Below are 14,349 nucleotides of genomic sequence, written 5' to 3'. Positions count from 1 at the left end.
AGGCTAAAACCCTTCAATGTGTGCGATGGCTAAGTACCTGTCGTTACCTCTTCGTAAGCAGAGGCAGAAATCGCTGGGAGAGTATGGGAAGAATCGATATGAGACTCTGAGATGCAATGGCCTTTATGGGTCCAGAGCGCAAAATAAGAAAAAAATTTAGTGGTCTTGAGGCAGGCGCAGGCCAACCCCCGTCCCGGCGTTGCTAAGGAGGGGCTAGTTACCTGACCTTGGCGGGGAAACACCTGCCCTTTTTTCGCTTCGGGTCATTCAAAACCACAATTTTCCTCCCGTCCATCCCCTCTCAGGTTATCGACCCTGCACATTCCACTCTCCTTTTGGACCATTCGACATCTTCTTGGGCTTCGCTGCCTCATCTTCTTCTTCCGACAGGCCCAGTATCCTTTGCGAATTACTTCAAAATGGCGGAGGAGGTGAGTTGCATTCTTTCTTGCTGTTCCGCTCGCTTGGGCGACAGACACAACACCCCGCACTCTGGGCACGAGCCCCGCGATGCCCACCAGCATACTCGCAAATTGTGTTCACAATGGCAATCGGGTTTCTGGCTAGTGTTGGCGACAAGCGCTTGACACTTACAGAGGTCAAATTCCCCGTATTGGTGCTAATTCGATGGCTCCCAGCACCACGAGTTCGAGACCGAGGCCGCTGGCGATGCCGGTGCTTCTGCCACCTATCCCATGCAGTGCTCTGCCCTGCGCAAAAACGGGTTCGTCGTGATCAAGGGCCGCCCTTGCAAGATCGTCGACATGTCCACCTCCAAGACCGGCAAGCACGGTCACGCCAAGGTCCATCTCGTCGCTCTCGACATCTTCACTGGCAAGAAGCTCGAGGATCTCTGCCCTTCGACCCACAACATGGACGTTCCCGTTGTCAAGCGCAGCGAATACACGCTGGTAAGCAAGCTACATGAATGGTTGTTTGTATACAACTTTGGATGCTGACTCGACTAACAGATTGATATTTCGGATGATGGCTACCTCAGCCTCATGACCGCTGATGGTGATACCAAGGACGATGTCAAGTTGCCCGATGGCGAAGTTGGTGCCAAGATTACGAAGCTCTTCAAGGAGGAGGAGAAGGAAACCCGTAAGTCTGACCAGCGTCTGGGTTGCTAAAGCAGCCATCCGGAAACCCGCGAGCTAACATTGCCTCACTAGTCGTTACCATCCAGACCGCCATGGGTGAGGAGGCTGCTGTCGACGCCAAGGAGGGTAACAAATAAGCGGTCGCATCTTTGGCTTGAGGGAGAGTAGGGGAGGGAGCCGGGTGATTGGAGTGGCCCGGTCGTGGCCCGGCGGTAGCAATATGAACTTGTCATCGCTGGGTCTTGGTTGGCCGGCTGAGATATATCGGTTGAGGTTTCTTGAGCTGTTCCAGGGCCCTTGCTCTCTCTGGTTGCCCAGCAGGCCTATCTGGGCACTTTTACCGGTTCTAGGACGGCAGGCTTACAGCACGCATGGAAGTGACGACTGCTTTTCTTGCGCTTACTATTATACCGTGCATGGACCATTCTTGCGAATCTCGAGCGTAGGCTCGCAGGCCGCGCCGCGGGAGCGTCGTCCGATTCAATCAAACAGTCTCGAGAGTTTCCTTCCTAGCGGCATCAGCCTGTGCACATATGATTTCTGACTTGGCGGGACAGGTCTTAGTTGCGCATGTGGAAGTATCGCTCTGAAGTGTGGTGACGATGCAGGACCCAGTTGACTGCGAAATGAACTCCCAAAGGTAAATAATGAGCCAATGTACCAATTCGTATTAGAAAACAAAACGCCAAAAGGAGCGGGGAAATATCAAGCGATTCGGAGAGGCCTTGAACAAACCCTCAATCTCGGTCAAAGCTCGGACGCCTGACCGCTCAACGCCCCTTCAACCTTTCATTTAACACTCGACCGATCGGACTAGCCCAGGGAATGGCCCCTCGTCGCCAGCACCGCTTCCCTCGCGGAGAGACTTGCTCCGAATGTCCCGCGCGGAGATGGTATCACGAAAACGGACTTCGGTACTGTGAGAATGGTCATCAAGTTGAGGTAAGCACACTCGTATAAACTGCCTTCCACCGCCCGGGATGCCTCCGTTCCTCACCCAGCACCCAAATCCATCACATACACCCATTCATCACCTCCCGGCGCAGACCGCACACCGTACTGTACACCTCAACCTTGACAAAAGCAAGTTTAAAAGAATTGGAGAAAATCACCTTACTGATCCGAGACTAGGGCTACGTCCAATTCGACATCGACGAGGATGACAACTTTGGCAAAACAGGCCGCATCGCCCGCAAAAAGAAGGAGGCGCGGCACAGAGAGAGAAAACACCTCTCGGGAAACGAGGCCCGCGAGCTGTTCCTCGAGTGTCTGCAGCTGCTGCTGCGGAAGCAGGTGCTCTGGCTCGTGAGGCGGAAGGGCCTCCACCCGGATCTGGAGGCGGTGGTTCGGGACTTGTGGTACTTGAGGGTCAGGGGGTTTGATGGGCTCTCTAGGGACAGAAAAGGGAAGAAAGCGGCGGAACGGGGAGGTGATGGAGGGGATGGGGAGGGGTTGGTCATGTTTAGTTCGCAGGCCAAGGTCGAAGAGAATGAAGGGAATGGGAAGGACGAAGGGGAGGAGATGGGGTGGGCGAGGAGGAGTCATAGCTGGAGAGGGGAGGTTTGGGCGTTGCCTGGAGTGATGGATACGCTGGGGTTGGTGTATTTGGGGTGCGTGCTGAGGCAGGAGCCGGTGAGGATGGGGGACCTGTTTCGGTGGGCGAAGAATGGCCAGATACCGTTTCTGGGGGCGGTGAGTGGAATCCCTGGTCTGGTTGTTGATGGCATAGCGGCTGACCGTTGAGGCAGATCGACTACATACCAAAAGAGTGGCGGGACCGGTTGCCTGGCTGGGCTCATCACGCTCTGCTGACCAGATATGCCAGGTTCCAGGGCGGCGAGCTGCACAGGGCGGTCATGGATTTGATGCTGGGGTACGAAGAAAACCATGGCTTGGTCTTCCCGGCGATACCGGCAGCGCCTCTGCTGTTTCTTTACGTCAGGGACTTGGCACTCCCTCGTAAGGTCAATCGTTAGGATGTGATATAATCCTAGGACTAACTCATTCCACAGCCGAGGTGCACCCAGTAGCTCAGAAGATCTGCCGTCTTGACATGAGCTTCTCCTTCCCGACAAGAGGCCATTCCCCCAAACGATACTCAATCTTCGACATCCCCGAGGTGCTATTGGTGGCTTCCATCGTCGTAGCCACGAAACACAACTACCCCCTCGACGGCATTGAACGGCTTCCTCGTGACCCCAGCGATCCTCTCTGCCTTCAGATGGACTGGACAGTATGGGAATCAGAATTCAAGAAACACCCTGAGAAGAAGCCTGGGATACTGCAATATGAGCACATGGACCCGCAGGAGATATGGTCCATAACCAAAGAGGACATGAATGAGCTGCTGAATTGGTTTCAAGAGACTCAGCTGGAAAAGAAACCGACAGGTTAGTCCAGCACCAGACATTCTCGCGAACGTCACTAATGTCACCAGACGAAACCGAGCTGGAACGTCTCTTCCCGCTCCAGGATATCCCGCCACTTCCTGAGATACCAGAAGTATCACAGGAGGAACTTGAAGAAAGAGTGAAAAGAGTTCAGCGTGCCATGAAGAGAGTAGAACCACGAGCAGACACAGAGGCCATGGGGGAGACCATCAAGCGGTTGGGCTCAGATTACCGGAGCTATAAGGAACTGGATGAGCTTGAGGGGACTGCCAAGCGGTTATTCGAGGTGGCAGCAGAGATTGCAGGGTTAAGACTACGAGATCTTGTCCGAGCAGTCTACAGGCTTGAGCAGCTGCTGATGGCCTGGCAGCAGAGGGAGAAGCGTCGACTGAAGGGGGGGAAAGTGGGAGATGGAGAATGAAGGACATAAGAACGGTGTCTACTCCCTTTCCTTATATGAAGCGACAACGCCCAAGGATGCCAACTGAATGTACAATACGCCTGTCTCCGGGGGGCCGGTTGGGGGGAGGGGGGGGGGGGGAGGGGTTCGAGTTAGTACGATTGGGTTGAATGTGGTGACCATCTTGTCCGTCTCTTGAGCCAGGGTTCGGGTAGGAGGTAAGCACCGTGTATTCCACAATACACACTGTACCTGCCTCAATTCTCGGGCCACGAGCCCTAGGCCCAATTGCCGCCGATTCTTACCCCCACCAAAATTTCCGGCTCGTGCGAACTCTCCGTCATCCTCACCAGCAAGCCCACGGAAATCGGTTAAAAGTAAGGCATCGCCGACGTCCTTGACATTGCAGACGAGACGCTGACATTTCATCCCAATGGACAGTGCAGATCTTCGTGAAGACCCTCACGGGTAAGACCATCACCCTCGAGGTCGAGTCCTCGGACACCATCGACAATGTCAAGTCGAAGATCCAGGACAAGGAGGGCATCCCCCCCGACCAGCAGCGCCTGATCTTTGCCGGCAAGCAACTCGAGGATGGCCGCACCCTCTCGGATTACAACATCCAGAAGGTCAGTTATGCGCACGAGACTGTTTTCCGATGTGAAGGCCGCCGGAGATGGAACGGGAGCTGTGTGGTGCAATGGTGTTAAGAGGGGGAAATATTTCAAAGTTGGAGAGGATGCAGTCGATCCCGCGGCTCTCAAAGCTCGACTCGGAAAGGGTCGATTCCATATCAGGCAGAGCTGACATTGGAACAGGAGTCGACCCTCCACCTCGTGCTCCGCCTCCGCGGTGGTATCATTGAGCCCTCGCTGAAGGCTCTCGCCTCCAAGTTCAATTGCGACAAGATGATCTGCCGCAAGTGCTATGTAAGGCGCCTTGTTCTGCATGCGCTGCAGATCCGATGGCTAACCATGGCAGGCCCGCCTCCCGCCTCGTGCGACCAACTGCAGGAAGCGCAAGTGCGGCCACACCAACCAGCTGCGCCCCAAGAAGAAGCTCAAATAAGCGGTTACTCTCCTCGGTCACGGTCGTCTGGCGTCTTACGGTTTTCTCGGCATTGCATGGTTCTGCGAGGGTTGGCAGGGGGTTATACGGCACATTCTGGCTGTACATTCCGGATGACCATAGCTCAAGACTCCTGACCATCTGAATGACTTGCACGGCTAGCGGTGATATTTTATACCTTGACTATAAGCCCCTCGGAGTGAAATACCCTTATTCATATACACCGTAGTTGGCACAGACTGGCGGCGGATCAGGTCACGTGACTAGCACTTGGCTCGAGTTACTGTTTCAAGTTGTCTTAAAGTGGGGCCGAACACGCAACTGATCCACGCAAGTTGCAACAGTTGTCATGAGCTCCAGCTCCAGCTTAAGAACGGGAACTGGTATTCGCGACGACTTACGCGGCTCACAACCACACTCCGAGCCTACGTCAACACTTGAGATATTCAAGACCCAATAGGTCACTGCGAGACCAGAGAAAAAATGTCTAGATCAGGTTACGACGCCGTCGTAGACGTCGACGACGAAGTCCGTTTCCGCGCGCTCCCCATCCACGCCCCCAACAACTAACCCACCCTTACTCCCACAGGGCGACCTAGGCCACACAGACCTCCAAGATGACCTCGAATTTCACCCCTCCAACTTCTCCGAAAGCACCCCAGCACTCGGCACCAACTCGACCCGCCACAAGTCCTCCGCTGCCTCTCCGTCCCTCCCGCTCCCGGCCACCGCCAACATGTCGTCGTCACAATCTGGAGGGGGGAGCAAGCGCTTCCTGTGGACGCTGTCGTTCTACGGGCAGTTCTTTGACGTCGACACGGCGTCGGTGCTGCACCGGTGCGGCGCCGCGCTGTACCCGCGGGCGAACTTCCTGGACGTGCTCGAGGGCAACCCGGATCTTTACGGGCCGTTTTGGATTGCCACGACAGTGGTGCTGATTTTGTTCCTGGGGGGAACCATTAGTGATTACCTTGCGAGGGAGGGCAGGGGCACATTTGCGTATGATTTTGGATTGTTGAGCGGTAAGTTTGCGCCTTCTTTCTTTCCACTGGTACGGTGAGATACTGGGGATGAAGGCTAACAAGGGGTGTATAGGTGCGGCTGGGCTGGTGTACGGGTATACCTTTGTGATCCCCGTGGTGCTGTACCTCGCGCTGCGGTACTTTGGGTCAGAAAGCGCCAACTTGCTTGAGTGCTGGGCGCTGTACGGGTATGGGAACTTGATCTGGATCCCTGTCGCGCTCATTAGCTGGTCGCCGATTGCGATTCTGAACTGGGTGTTTGTTGGGGTCGGGTTCGGCCTGTCGGTCGCGTTCCTGCTGCGTAACCTGTACCCCGTGCTGAGCGCGACGGACCGCCAGACCAGCAAAGTGCTGCTGATCCTGGTGGTGGCGCTGCACTTTGGCCTGGCGATCGCGATCAAAGTGCTGTTCTTTGCGCACGGCAGCCCGGCGTTGAAGGATGATGGAGGGCCGGAGAAGACGGATCCGGCGCCCGGGAGGCTATTTTAGGGCGGATGGATAGCAAGGGCAGACCGCGGTGTGTAGTATATATGTACGAAAGGCACCTCGGAGTTGCGGGAGCGAATTCCTCCAAGTACAGTTCCAAACACGGTTCTTGCAGCGCTGTAAGCAAAGACACACAGTGCCGGCGCATGTTATGCACCTATCCCTCCCTCGCTTTCTTGTCAAGGCGATGTACGAATACAACACCACAAGCAAACCAACCCTACCTCTCCACTTTGCCCCCTTTCTCAAACCAGTCCAGCCAGCTGCCAGGGTACTCCCCAACCTTTTCCCATCCAGCATCGCTCGCCAGTCCCGCGGCAGCCCGGCTGCGTACGCCGGCGCGGCAGTAAAAGACCACCTCGGCGTCGCGCGCCGGTCGTGGGTACCCGAACCGGTCCTCGAATTCCTCGTCGGTGATGTGGAAGCTGTCGGGCGCCGATGCCACCGGGATGTTGAGCGCGCCAGGGATTCGGCCTGATTCTTTGAGTTCGTGCGGCTCGCGGACGTCTGTGAAAAGGAAGGGGGAGGTATGCGGTGTTAGTGAGCGTTGCTTTGGGCGGTCGGGTTGGAGGGGAAGTGCCCGTATGTACCGATCATGGTTACCGAGGAGTCCGGGGTGGAGGTCAGCTTTTGGATCTGGAGTTAGAAGGTTACGATGGTTAGCTGGGTGTTTTTGGTTGAGACGTGGCGGGCAGTTGGTTGGATGTGTACAGATTCAAAGTCCCATATCTTATGCGGTTTCCTCAGTGCATCGGTCGAGTACCGCCGCGTCGCTGTCGCCCATGTATCGACAGTTTTGTTGAGCAGCGGTGACGGCGACGCTGTGGACTGCCGGAGGAATCGGACCGGCTGGCGCTGGGGATGGTTGTGGCATTGTCGCGACGTTGCCAGTTGCGCCCTGGCTCGAATCCGCGCAGTCGTTGCTGTCCTGGCGCACGGCACAGAAGCCTTGGCCAGGTTCACGGTTGCTCGTGTAGATGCCATGGTGGAATGCTGTTAACGTGGTGGAATCGTGATACACAGCGGGTGCCGGCTATTTGCGGCGAAGATGAAACGACGGGCCGGTATCGAGGTTGGAGCTTAGTACTTCGGGACAGCCCGATACCTTATCCGAGGACGCGGCCGGGATCGGCTCGGGTAGTTGCCCCACACATTCACCGACGTCACCGAGAACTTGCATCTCGGGCACTCCAACAAACTTGAAGAAAACTTTATGCAAGTTGATGGTTTGCGGTTAACATTGTATCATGCATTTTAGATTCCATGTCGAGGTTGGATATCCCACGCACATACTTGGCGCGAAGTCATGCAACACGACGGAGACCAAGTTCGGACCACATCAACTGGTCACAAGTCCTTGTCTGAAACGCCGAGTCTCGAATTGCATCGTGGCCAGTCGGATCAGTCAACTAGTGACGCCCCTCGACGAGATCAGCTGCCCACGTCCAATAACTGACAGACTGAACCAACCAACCGAACCTTAAAATAAGCCGGGTGAACATAATATGGACGGCACAGCACTCGCTTCCCTTGATGCGGATGCGAGGCGCGAAGGACCACGGGACCTTAGCGTATAACTACTGGCTTTTCGCCTCACTCAGCACTCCCACACTCCTTCTCTCTCTTCCATTTCTCTCCTTGTCATTGCAGAACATGTGCGGTTCTAGTTGCCCTATGTACAAAACTAAAAATTACAATTGAATAGGTCGTCGTCGGCCGAGTCAGGACCTTTCGCAAGCCGTACTTCAAGCCGGCCGCGGCCAATACGTCTCCAAACCAGTCACATCGTTATCCATCCTTGATGTGAGGGGGAGGTCGAGCGTACCCTTGTGGTATCACCACCCCCTCCCTTTCGTCCCGATTAAGTGATTTAATACCCACGATTCCGTTCCTCCTATCCTAGATATGCCACTACCACTTCCTCTCCTCGAATGTCAACGGGCAGTCATCCTGCTTCAGTCAGCGAACCCCCACCAAACTCCCGCTCCCTTTCAAGAGACGAAAACTCACCATGGGGAAGATGGTCGCAAACACTTTGATTTCCTCCGACTTGGGCGTTGGGTGGTGCTTCCAGTTGAGCAGCAGCGACGCCTTTCCGACCATGAGGACGAGGTTGAGCTGCGCGTACTGCTGCCCGAGGCAGTAGTGCGGGCCAGTGCCGAACACAAGGTAGTTCTTTGCGCCCTTGACCTCGGCGTCGCCGGTGTAGTACCGCTCGGGGTTGAACTCGTCCGGGTTTTCGTACACCTCGGGGTCACGCAGGGCCATGTATGTCGTTGGGATAACCATGGAGCCTGTTGCATGTGAGTGTCTCTCTTATTGGACTCGATCCGTTCGTTGGTCTTCACTTACCCTTGGGAGCGGTGTAGGCCTCGGTGATGGGGAAAGGCTTCTTGACGACATAGGGAACCATGAGAACGGGCGGGCGATAGCGCAGCAACTCCCGGACGACGGCGCGCGTATACGTCATGGACTCGAGCTGGTCCATATCGACGGGGGCGTTAATGTTGCCGTTCCGGACCTTCAAATTCTCCTCGCGCACGCGATCCAACACATCCGGACGCTGGGCCATGATCTGGAAGAGCCACGTGGCGGCGCTGCTCGTGGCATCCTGCGAAGCGAAGAGGAAGGTGAAGACCGTCTGCGAAATCTCATAATCGGTGAAGTCGCGGAGCATGTGCGTCGGCTTCTCCAGGCCCTCGACCGACTCGCCCTTCTCCTGCGCCTCTCGCCACTTCTTGGACTTGATCATCTCGAGAATCCAGGCATCCATAATGCAATTGGGCTCGCCACCGGCGGCCATGCGGGCCTTGCTCTTCGCCGCGCACCGTGCGAACTCGGCCAACACCATGTCAGCCGCTTTCTTGCCGTACCACGTTTTGGTGTACGGGATGATGATGGGGAAGTTGACCAGCTCGAGAGCCGCCGTGATGAGATAATAGTCGTCAGCGATCTTCTTGACGGCATCGTCCGAGATGTAGTGGCCAACAAAGGTGCGGCAGGACACGGCCGTGATGACCTCGCGGAAGTGCGTCATGAAGGGGACGGGCTTGCCGCCGGCCTGCTTGGTGATCTCGAGGAACTCCTTGAAGTACCGGTTGTACACCTCCTCCTGCCCCGGCAGGTAGATTTCGAGTGCGCGGCGCGTGAACAGGCCGTTCAGACCCTTGCGGAACTCGACGTGGGCCTTGCCGTCCAGGAACACCCAGTTGTCGGCGCCAAGCAGCTTGTGGGCGACATCGACGACGCAGGGCTTGACATAGGCGGGCGAGTTGAAGACCTTCCGGGCCATATCACGGGTTGAGGCGATGACGACGAACCTGGGCGAAATCGTGTGTCAGGACCCGAGGGGGCTGCAGAGAGGATCATTTCCGTTTGGACCAGAGGGTGGCCTACTTGTGAAAGACCGAGACGCAGCTGAGCGGGCCGCTCACCCACTTTGCATAGTACTCCTCGAACTTCGGGTTCACCGACTGAAGGAATGGCCCAATGAAGGGCATCTTCCACGCCGGCCCCTCGATCGATCCCTTGTTCCAGAGATACACGACTGCGAGCGCAACCTGTCAGCGGATCTTGCCAGGGGTTGCGGGTCTGAACCACAGCCAACTTACACTGATCATAGGCAACGAGAACCGCGAGGACGGTCGCAATGATGGTCCAGGCGCTCGCGTTGGAGACATAGTCGACGACATGCTCGAGCTGGGGCGCCACGTTCGCGGCCCCAAATCTGATGGTCGCCAATGGCGAGCTTGTCGCGTTTGCAGCCATTGCGCGACTGGGCTTGAACTGAGACCGTCACCGGAGCTTCGAAGCGAGAGGACGGGCGGACGGACGCGGCGATGCGAGGTTTTAAAGCTGGGTTGTGGAAGGCGCTGCGCAGACAGCAACGCACCCAGGGGCTGTCAAGAAGGGTGGGGGGAAAGGTGGAAGTAGGAACGGCGGGCTGTGGAGTTAACCCGGGACCGCGCGAAGGAAAAAAGTGAGGTTCTTGAATTGCGGGACGGAGGGATTGGGAAACTCTGACCCCTGCTCCGAGTGCTAAGACTCGTGTGGGGCGCCAAATCTTCTTTGCAGATGGGGTTCCTGCTTTTGATGAGGACGGTACCGATGGGCCTATCAAAGAGAGTGACACCGCCTTCACCACGTCCAGGACAAAGTTGCGATACTGGGGTCCGCAAAGCACATCGGGGCTGCAGAGAATACAGACAATATACTTCACACCGGTAGACATACGAGCCGGTACCCCTCTAATGTATGGGAAGCAAGAGTGAATCGCTGCTCCGCTAGTAGCATCTGTACTCTTGAAGTCTCGCTTAATATCGACTTAGGGACCCAGCATTTTTAACCGACAGGCGGGTTAAGACTGATGAGAGTTGGGAGTGCTGCGAGCGGCAGGTGGGGCATGTTTCGAATTGACCAATCGAATGCTAAGGAATACGAAAACGAGTCCCTGAGGTTCTGATGCTACAAAGCAAGAATAACAGCTTGCGTTGTTGTTTTCGCAGTGATGCGTTCTTTTCTACAGTCTGGGGCATGGTTTCTCCTTTAACTGCTTGCCATCGTCTTGGTGGCGACCATTCCATGCCTGGCGACAACCGAGCGTACCTAGAAGTAGGTCTTCTTTGGTCTCTGCCCATGGATGGTTTGATAAGTAGGGAGTACTGGTAGGCGTCAAAGCTTGGCAGGGCTTCTTCAGGGGTTTCGACTCTCCGCCTACCAATCCAGAAATGTCGGATCTTAATTTGACGATTCAGAAGAAGCTCTCGGACGAAAGGCCCAGATGGCCTCATTATGAGTGGTGGTCGAACAAGGCGCCGTAGCTGACAATACAGACATGCAGGCCAACCAAAGAGCTTTGGTGCTGTTGTCCACAGCGCCGCACAGCAGACAGAACGAAACGACCGGGCGACACAAATACAGCAGGCCCGGTATGCCGTCCTTTGTCGACATAACCAGTTTGAAGGGAACATGATTTTGAGGATTCCGTCCCGCAGCTCCTCGAGGCCTTGTCGCGGCTCTTTGGGCGGCATGGATCTTCTAACCACCCCCAGAACAACGCCCGAGAATCTTGTCTGACGCGAGGTATCGGCATCAAAGGCGGCCGATCAATAGCTGTCCGCTGGCTTAACAGCGGTGCTCTCTTGCATGGCCTTTCGTCCGGAAGGCTCATGTCACCGACTTGACACTCAATGTACCTGTACTCGAAGCGATGGAGCTCACAAGGGCTGAGCCCCTGATCAACCGTTTCCAGGTAGTTACAAGGGCTGTCAACTATGACACTAACGGCTTGCTTCATCGGGAATTGGCGAGAGAGTAGCCAAGGCGTAGGCCGCTTTTTCAGCCCCAGCCTGGCTGGACGAAATCTTTTCGATGACAACTGATCGGATTTGCTCTCTCAGCAAGCTCGCCGTCATAGTTCTTCCCGGAGCCTGGAGCAACAGAGCCGGACTCTGGATGAAGAGGTTTTCTTCGGACCTGCGGCGACGGGCCCTCCAGACTACAGTCGTTGCACCTCCCACGCATTACTGTGCAGTGTGATCAGAAATGAAGAATGCTCTCATGTCGAAATAGCTCGATACGCGCAGCGAGATGGTGGTCTACGGGTTCACTTCCACAATTCCACGTTCGGAGACTAGGCAGAAACCAGACTAGCGCAATCCTAGATACAGAGGTCCCGGGCGGGCCGACGATGCACGGCATGATCTGATTCTCATATCACAACAATTCAGAGAACCCAGTTCCAGTCGATTCTTGTGTTTGAACTCATTTCACACAGATACACAGTACAGACAGCACCCAGGTTGTGGGAAGGTTGCGAGTCAAATGCTCAGCCAGAGTACGAAGCTCTTCTCACAATGTCGAGTTGCTTTTCAACAATTGGAACAGTGAGTATTGGCAAAGCTTTTCTTGTCATTTTGCACCTCCCATTCTTCGAGAGCCTCTGCTACAAATTGGCGAAACTGGCAGACAATTCATGAGTCATCGGGCAGCCAACTTCGGACAATAACCCCCGCCCCTCGACAGAACCAAAAGCACGTGAAGTCAGTGTGCAGCCAACAAAGCTGATGCGTCATCTCAGACTAAGACCCTCTCTTAGACGGTGATGTCTGCTGGTGACTGATCGCTGAGGCACCCACGGCCACGCACTCAGGTATCTAGAACACAGCATCCAGTGTGGCCTCGCAGAGCAGAGCCCCACCTTGACGCTGATGAATCCCTCAGTCCCTCACAAAGAATCGCTGTCATTCTCAGCGATTTGATGACGACGCCCGTCTCTCCTCATCTCAGTCAATCGATTCTCCCCACCGCTTGGTTTACGCATAGCGCAAACTGTCAGCATGAAGCAGGCAGAAATGAAATGACAAAAGCCCAAAAAAAAAAACTCCCAAACCTGTGATGAGGCTCTTGTAATTCGGAAGTGTTCTTGTGCCCTTCCACTCAGGTCTGTAGCATTCTGATCTGCCTAGCCACAAGTGACCAGCACCACGCCCTGCAGAGTCCGTCAGATCTGTCCACATGTGGCTACATTGAGCTTGGCTACGCAGCGTGAGCATTGCTACGGAGTAACTATTTTCGGTTCATTCGAACTGACGTTGTTCCGTGACACTGTCATCCTCTGACACACCTTCCCCTGCGCAAGCCACACTTTAGTTACATTGTTCTAGAACGCATGTGGTTTGGCTCCTCGTAATGGTCGACAAGTACCTCGCCAAGAAGAGTGCTCCTTTTCTCCAAGGTCTCCGTGACTCACGCCGTCCAACCAGGTTCTCCTCGCCGTCTACGCACACGCTCACGTATGCGCCGACGCCTGTCTGACGCCGACATGGGACAGGATTGCGACGCCAGCCTGGTTTCTAGCCAAGGCTGGAGTTTGAGGCGGGGCAGGCAGCTTGCAGCAATAGCCCGGGACATAATCGAGGATAACATGTATATAGGCCACGGCCTGACGTGCCTCAGGATGTCTCATCTATGTCAGCATCAGAGACAGTCAGACAACCAAGGCAGTCAACAGTCGCCCCAGACATTGCAGTGTCTTCTCATCACTTCATTGATCAACGTTCAAGCTGCCCCCCTAACAACCCTGCCAACGTCGACATCAGGACCAACCTCACCATTCACCCCACCACCACCACCGCAATCAACCACAATCCTCAACTCAAAATGTCCCAGAACCGTACGCCATCCTCGTCTCCCTTTCTAACAATCCAAATCTAACCACCCTCAACAGTCCACAACCAACCGCTGCCCACCGACCGCCAGTACGCTTCGCAAACCATCTCCAAGATGCACACATTTAACACCTCCGAGACAACGATGCCGGCCTCGGACGCCGCCTCAGTGGCCTCCGCCTCGTCCCTCTCCAGCCGCATCACCCTGCTCAAGGACAAGCTCCGCTCTTCGACTTCCAAGGAAAAGGAAGACAAGGAGCAGGAGGCCAAGAAGGCTGTTTTGAGGAACCAAATCCGGATTGGGATTTGAAAAAGCCCCCTCCCCAGTTCCTCAACGCGGAGTATCGTGGGGGAGTGGCTTGGTACGGTCCCTTGGTTATCCCCTGATGGGATCATGAACGAAGCAGACGCTCCAATGCTGCGCCGCGCAGCTCACTGAGGGTGGGTTGCGCGAAGCGCGCGGGTGCTAAAACGGCGAGCATGGCCTCGTTAAGGGGGCGCGGCTCCGACAGGGGAGGGTCGCGCCGGGAGGGTGAAGCTCGAGAATCGGGTTCGCATCGGACAGTGGAACGGATGCGGAAGCGGGTCTGGGTACGCGGAGATGACGACGAGTTGGGAACGACCGGGCACATAGAAGGGATATCTTGGATAGACACGGGTACCTTTGTTCAGGGGTATCACTTCGTTTTTGGTTAATTCATACTCTAAACC

The 14,349-nt window shown here is 55.5% G+C and overlaps 9 protein-coding genes across 9 annotated transcripts; 5 read left to right on the top strand and 4 right to left on the bottom strand.

Annotated features, from left to right (window-relative positions):
- The first annotated feature begins 58 nt into the window (after positions 1-58).
- Positions 59-1,315, top strand: N657DRAFT_643131 (translation initiation factor eIF-5A). The gene is made up of 4 exons (XM_062792481.1): positions 59-431; positions 639-911; positions 972-1,104; positions 1,176-1,315. Exons 1-4 carry the CDS (start codon positions 420-422, stop codon positions 1,238-1,240), a joined length of 483 nt encoding a protein of 160 aa, XP_062650114.1. The 5' UTR covers positions 59-419; the 3' UTR covers positions 1,241-1,315.
- A 613-nt stretch (positions 1,316-1,928) lies between these two features.
- N657DRAFT_568983 (uncharacterized protein) lies at positions 1,929-3,914 on the top strand (the record flags this gene model as incomplete). Its single annotated transcript, XM_062788628.1, has 5 exons — positions 1,929-2,045; positions 2,235-2,795; positions 2,852-3,062; positions 3,116-3,493; positions 3,541-3,914. 5 exons carry the CDS (start codon positions 1,929-1,931, stop codon positions 3,912-3,914), a joined length of 1,641 nt encoding a protein of 546 aa, XP_062650113.1.
- A 419-nt stretch (positions 3,915-4,333) lies between these two features.
- On the top strand, positions 4,334-5,273 carry N657DRAFT_592682 (uncharacterized protein). The gene is made up of 3 exons (XM_062789932.1): positions 4,334-4,522; positions 4,712-4,822; positions 4,875-5,273. Coding segments are annotated over exons 2-3 (234 nt in total). The 5' UTR covers positions 4,334-4,522; positions 4,712-4,820; the 3' UTR covers positions 5,107-5,273.
- A 171-nt stretch (positions 5,274-5,444) lies between these two features.
- N657DRAFT_654744 (Yip1-domain-containing protein) lies at positions 5,445-6,472 on the top strand (the record flags this gene model as incomplete). The annotated part of the gene is made up of 3 exons (XM_062794531.1): positions 5,445-5,489; positions 5,551-5,983; positions 6,057-6,472. 3 exons carry the CDS (start codon positions 5,445-5,447, stop codon positions 6,470-6,472), a joined length of 894 nt encoding a protein of 297 aa, XP_062650111.1.
- Positions 6,473-6,490: 18 nt separating this feature from the next.
- On the bottom strand, positions 6,491-7,764 carry N657DRAFT_592675 (Rhodanese-like protein). The gene is made up of 3 exons (XM_062789931.1): positions 7,181-7,764; positions 7,060-7,105; positions 6,491-6,976 (listed from the first exon to the last, which is right to left on the bottom strand). Exons 1-3 carry the CDS (start codon positions 7,451-7,453, stop codon positions 6,690-6,692), a joined length of 606 nt encoding a protein of 201 aa, XP_062650110.1. The 5' UTR covers positions 7,454-7,764; the 3' UTR covers positions 6,491-6,689.
- A 472-nt stretch (positions 7,765-8,236) lies between these two features.
- N657DRAFT_643129 (C-22 sterol desaturase) lies at positions 8,237-9,789 on the bottom strand. Its single transcript, XM_062792480.1, has 3 exons — positions 8,822-9,789; positions 8,480-8,763; positions 8,237-8,419 (listed from the first exon to the last, which is right to left on the bottom strand). Exons 1-3 carry the CDS (start codon positions 9,759-9,761, stop codon positions 8,381-8,383), a joined length of 1,263 nt encoding a protein of 420 aa, XP_062650109.1. The 5' UTR covers positions 9,762-9,789; the 3' UTR covers positions 8,237-8,380.
- Positions 9,762-10,773, bottom strand: N657DRAFT_303162 (uncharacterized protein). The gene has a single exon (XM_062786698.1). It carries the CDS (start codon positions 10,698-10,700, stop codon positions 10,086-10,088), a length of 615 nt encoding a protein of 204 aa, XP_062650108.1. The 5' UTR covers positions 10,701-10,773; the 3' UTR covers positions 9,762-10,085.
- A 1-nt stretch (position 10,774) lies between these two features.
- Positions 10,775-11,652, bottom strand: N657DRAFT_303141 (uncharacterized protein). The gene has a single exon (XM_062786697.1). It carries the CDS (start codon positions 11,497-11,499, stop codon positions 10,897-10,899), a length of 603 nt encoding a protein of 200 aa, XP_062650107.1. The 5' UTR covers positions 11,500-11,652; the 3' UTR covers positions 10,775-10,896.
- Positions 11,653-13,113: 1,461 nt separating this feature from the next.
- On the top strand, positions 13,114-14,270 carry N657DRAFT_304085 (uncharacterized protein). The gene is made up of 4 exons (XM_062786699.1): positions 13,114-13,170; positions 13,234-13,643; positions 13,698-13,728; positions 13,778-14,270. Exons 2-4 carry the CDS (start codon positions 13,266-13,268, stop codon positions 14,023-14,025), a joined length of 657 nt encoding a protein of 218 aa, XP_062650106.1. The 5' UTR covers positions 13,114-13,170; positions 13,234-13,265; the 3' UTR covers positions 14,026-14,270.
- Positions 14,271-14,349: the final 79 nt, after the last annotated feature.

This window comes from Parathielavia appendiculata (assembly GCF_033297405.1).
Source record: "Parathielavia appendiculata strain CBS 731.68 unplaced genomic scaffold N657scaffold_3, whole genome shotgun sequence".
Lineage (NCBI taxonomy): Eukaryota > Fungi > Ascomycota > Sordariomycetes > Sordariales > Chaetomiaceae > Parathielavia > Parathielavia appendiculata.
The sequence above is the reverse complement of the archived record's forward strand: the minus strand, read 5'-3'. Positions and strand labels throughout refer to the sequence as shown.

Coding starts and splice junctions, on each gene's coding strand:
- N657DRAFT_643131 (XM_062792481.1), top strand. Junction 912..971: donor AGCGCAGCGAATACACGCTG/GTAAGCAAGCTA, acceptor CTCGACTAACAG/ATTGATATTTCGGATGATGG. Junction 1,105..1,175: donor GGAGGAGGAGAAGGAAACCC/GTAAGTCTGACC, acceptor TTGCCTCACTAG/TCGTTACCATCCAGACCGCC.
- N657DRAFT_592675 (XM_062789931.1), bottom strand. CDS start 7,453: ATGGCATCTACACGAGCAACCGTGAACCTGGCCAAGGCTTCTGTGCCG. Junction 7,106..7,180: donor AGATATGGGACTTTGAATCT/GTACACATCCAA, acceptor TTCTAACTCCAG/ATCCAAAAGCTGACCTCCAC. Junction 6,977..7,059: donor CTCCTCGGTAACCATGATCG/GTACATACGGGC, acceptor TCCTTTTCACAG/ACGTCCGCGAGCCGCACGAA.
- N657DRAFT_643129 (XM_062792480.1), bottom strand. CDS start 9,761: ATGGCCCGGAAGGTCTTCAACTCGCCCGCCTATGTCAAGCCCTGCGTC. Junction 8,764..8,821: donor GGCCTACACCGCTCCCAAGG/GTAAGTGAAGAC, acceptor CACATGCAACAG/GCTCCATGGTTATCCCAACG. Junction 8,420..8,479: donor TTGCGACCATCTTCCCCATG/GTGAGTTTTCGT, acceptor TGACTGAAGCAG/GATGACTGCCCGTTGACATT.
- N657DRAFT_303162 (XM_062786698.1), bottom strand. CDS start 10,700: ATGTCTACCGGTGTGAAGTATATTGTCTGTATTCTCTGCAGCCCCGAT.
- N657DRAFT_303141 (XM_062786697.1), bottom strand. CDS start 11,499: ATGCCGCCCAAAGAGCCGCGACAAGGCCTCGAGGAGCTGCGGGACGGA.
- N657DRAFT_304085 (XM_062786699.1), top strand. CDS start 13,266: ATGCGCCGACGCCTGTCTGACGCCGACATGGGACAGGATTGCGACGCC. Junction 13,644..13,697: donor ACTCAAAATGTCCCAGAACC/GTACGCCATCCT, acceptor CACCCTCAACAG/TCCACAACCAACCGCTGCCC. Junction 13,729..13,777: donor CCGCTGCCCACCGACCGCCA/GTACGCTTCGCA, acceptor AACACCTCCGAG/ACAACGATGCCGGCCTCGGA.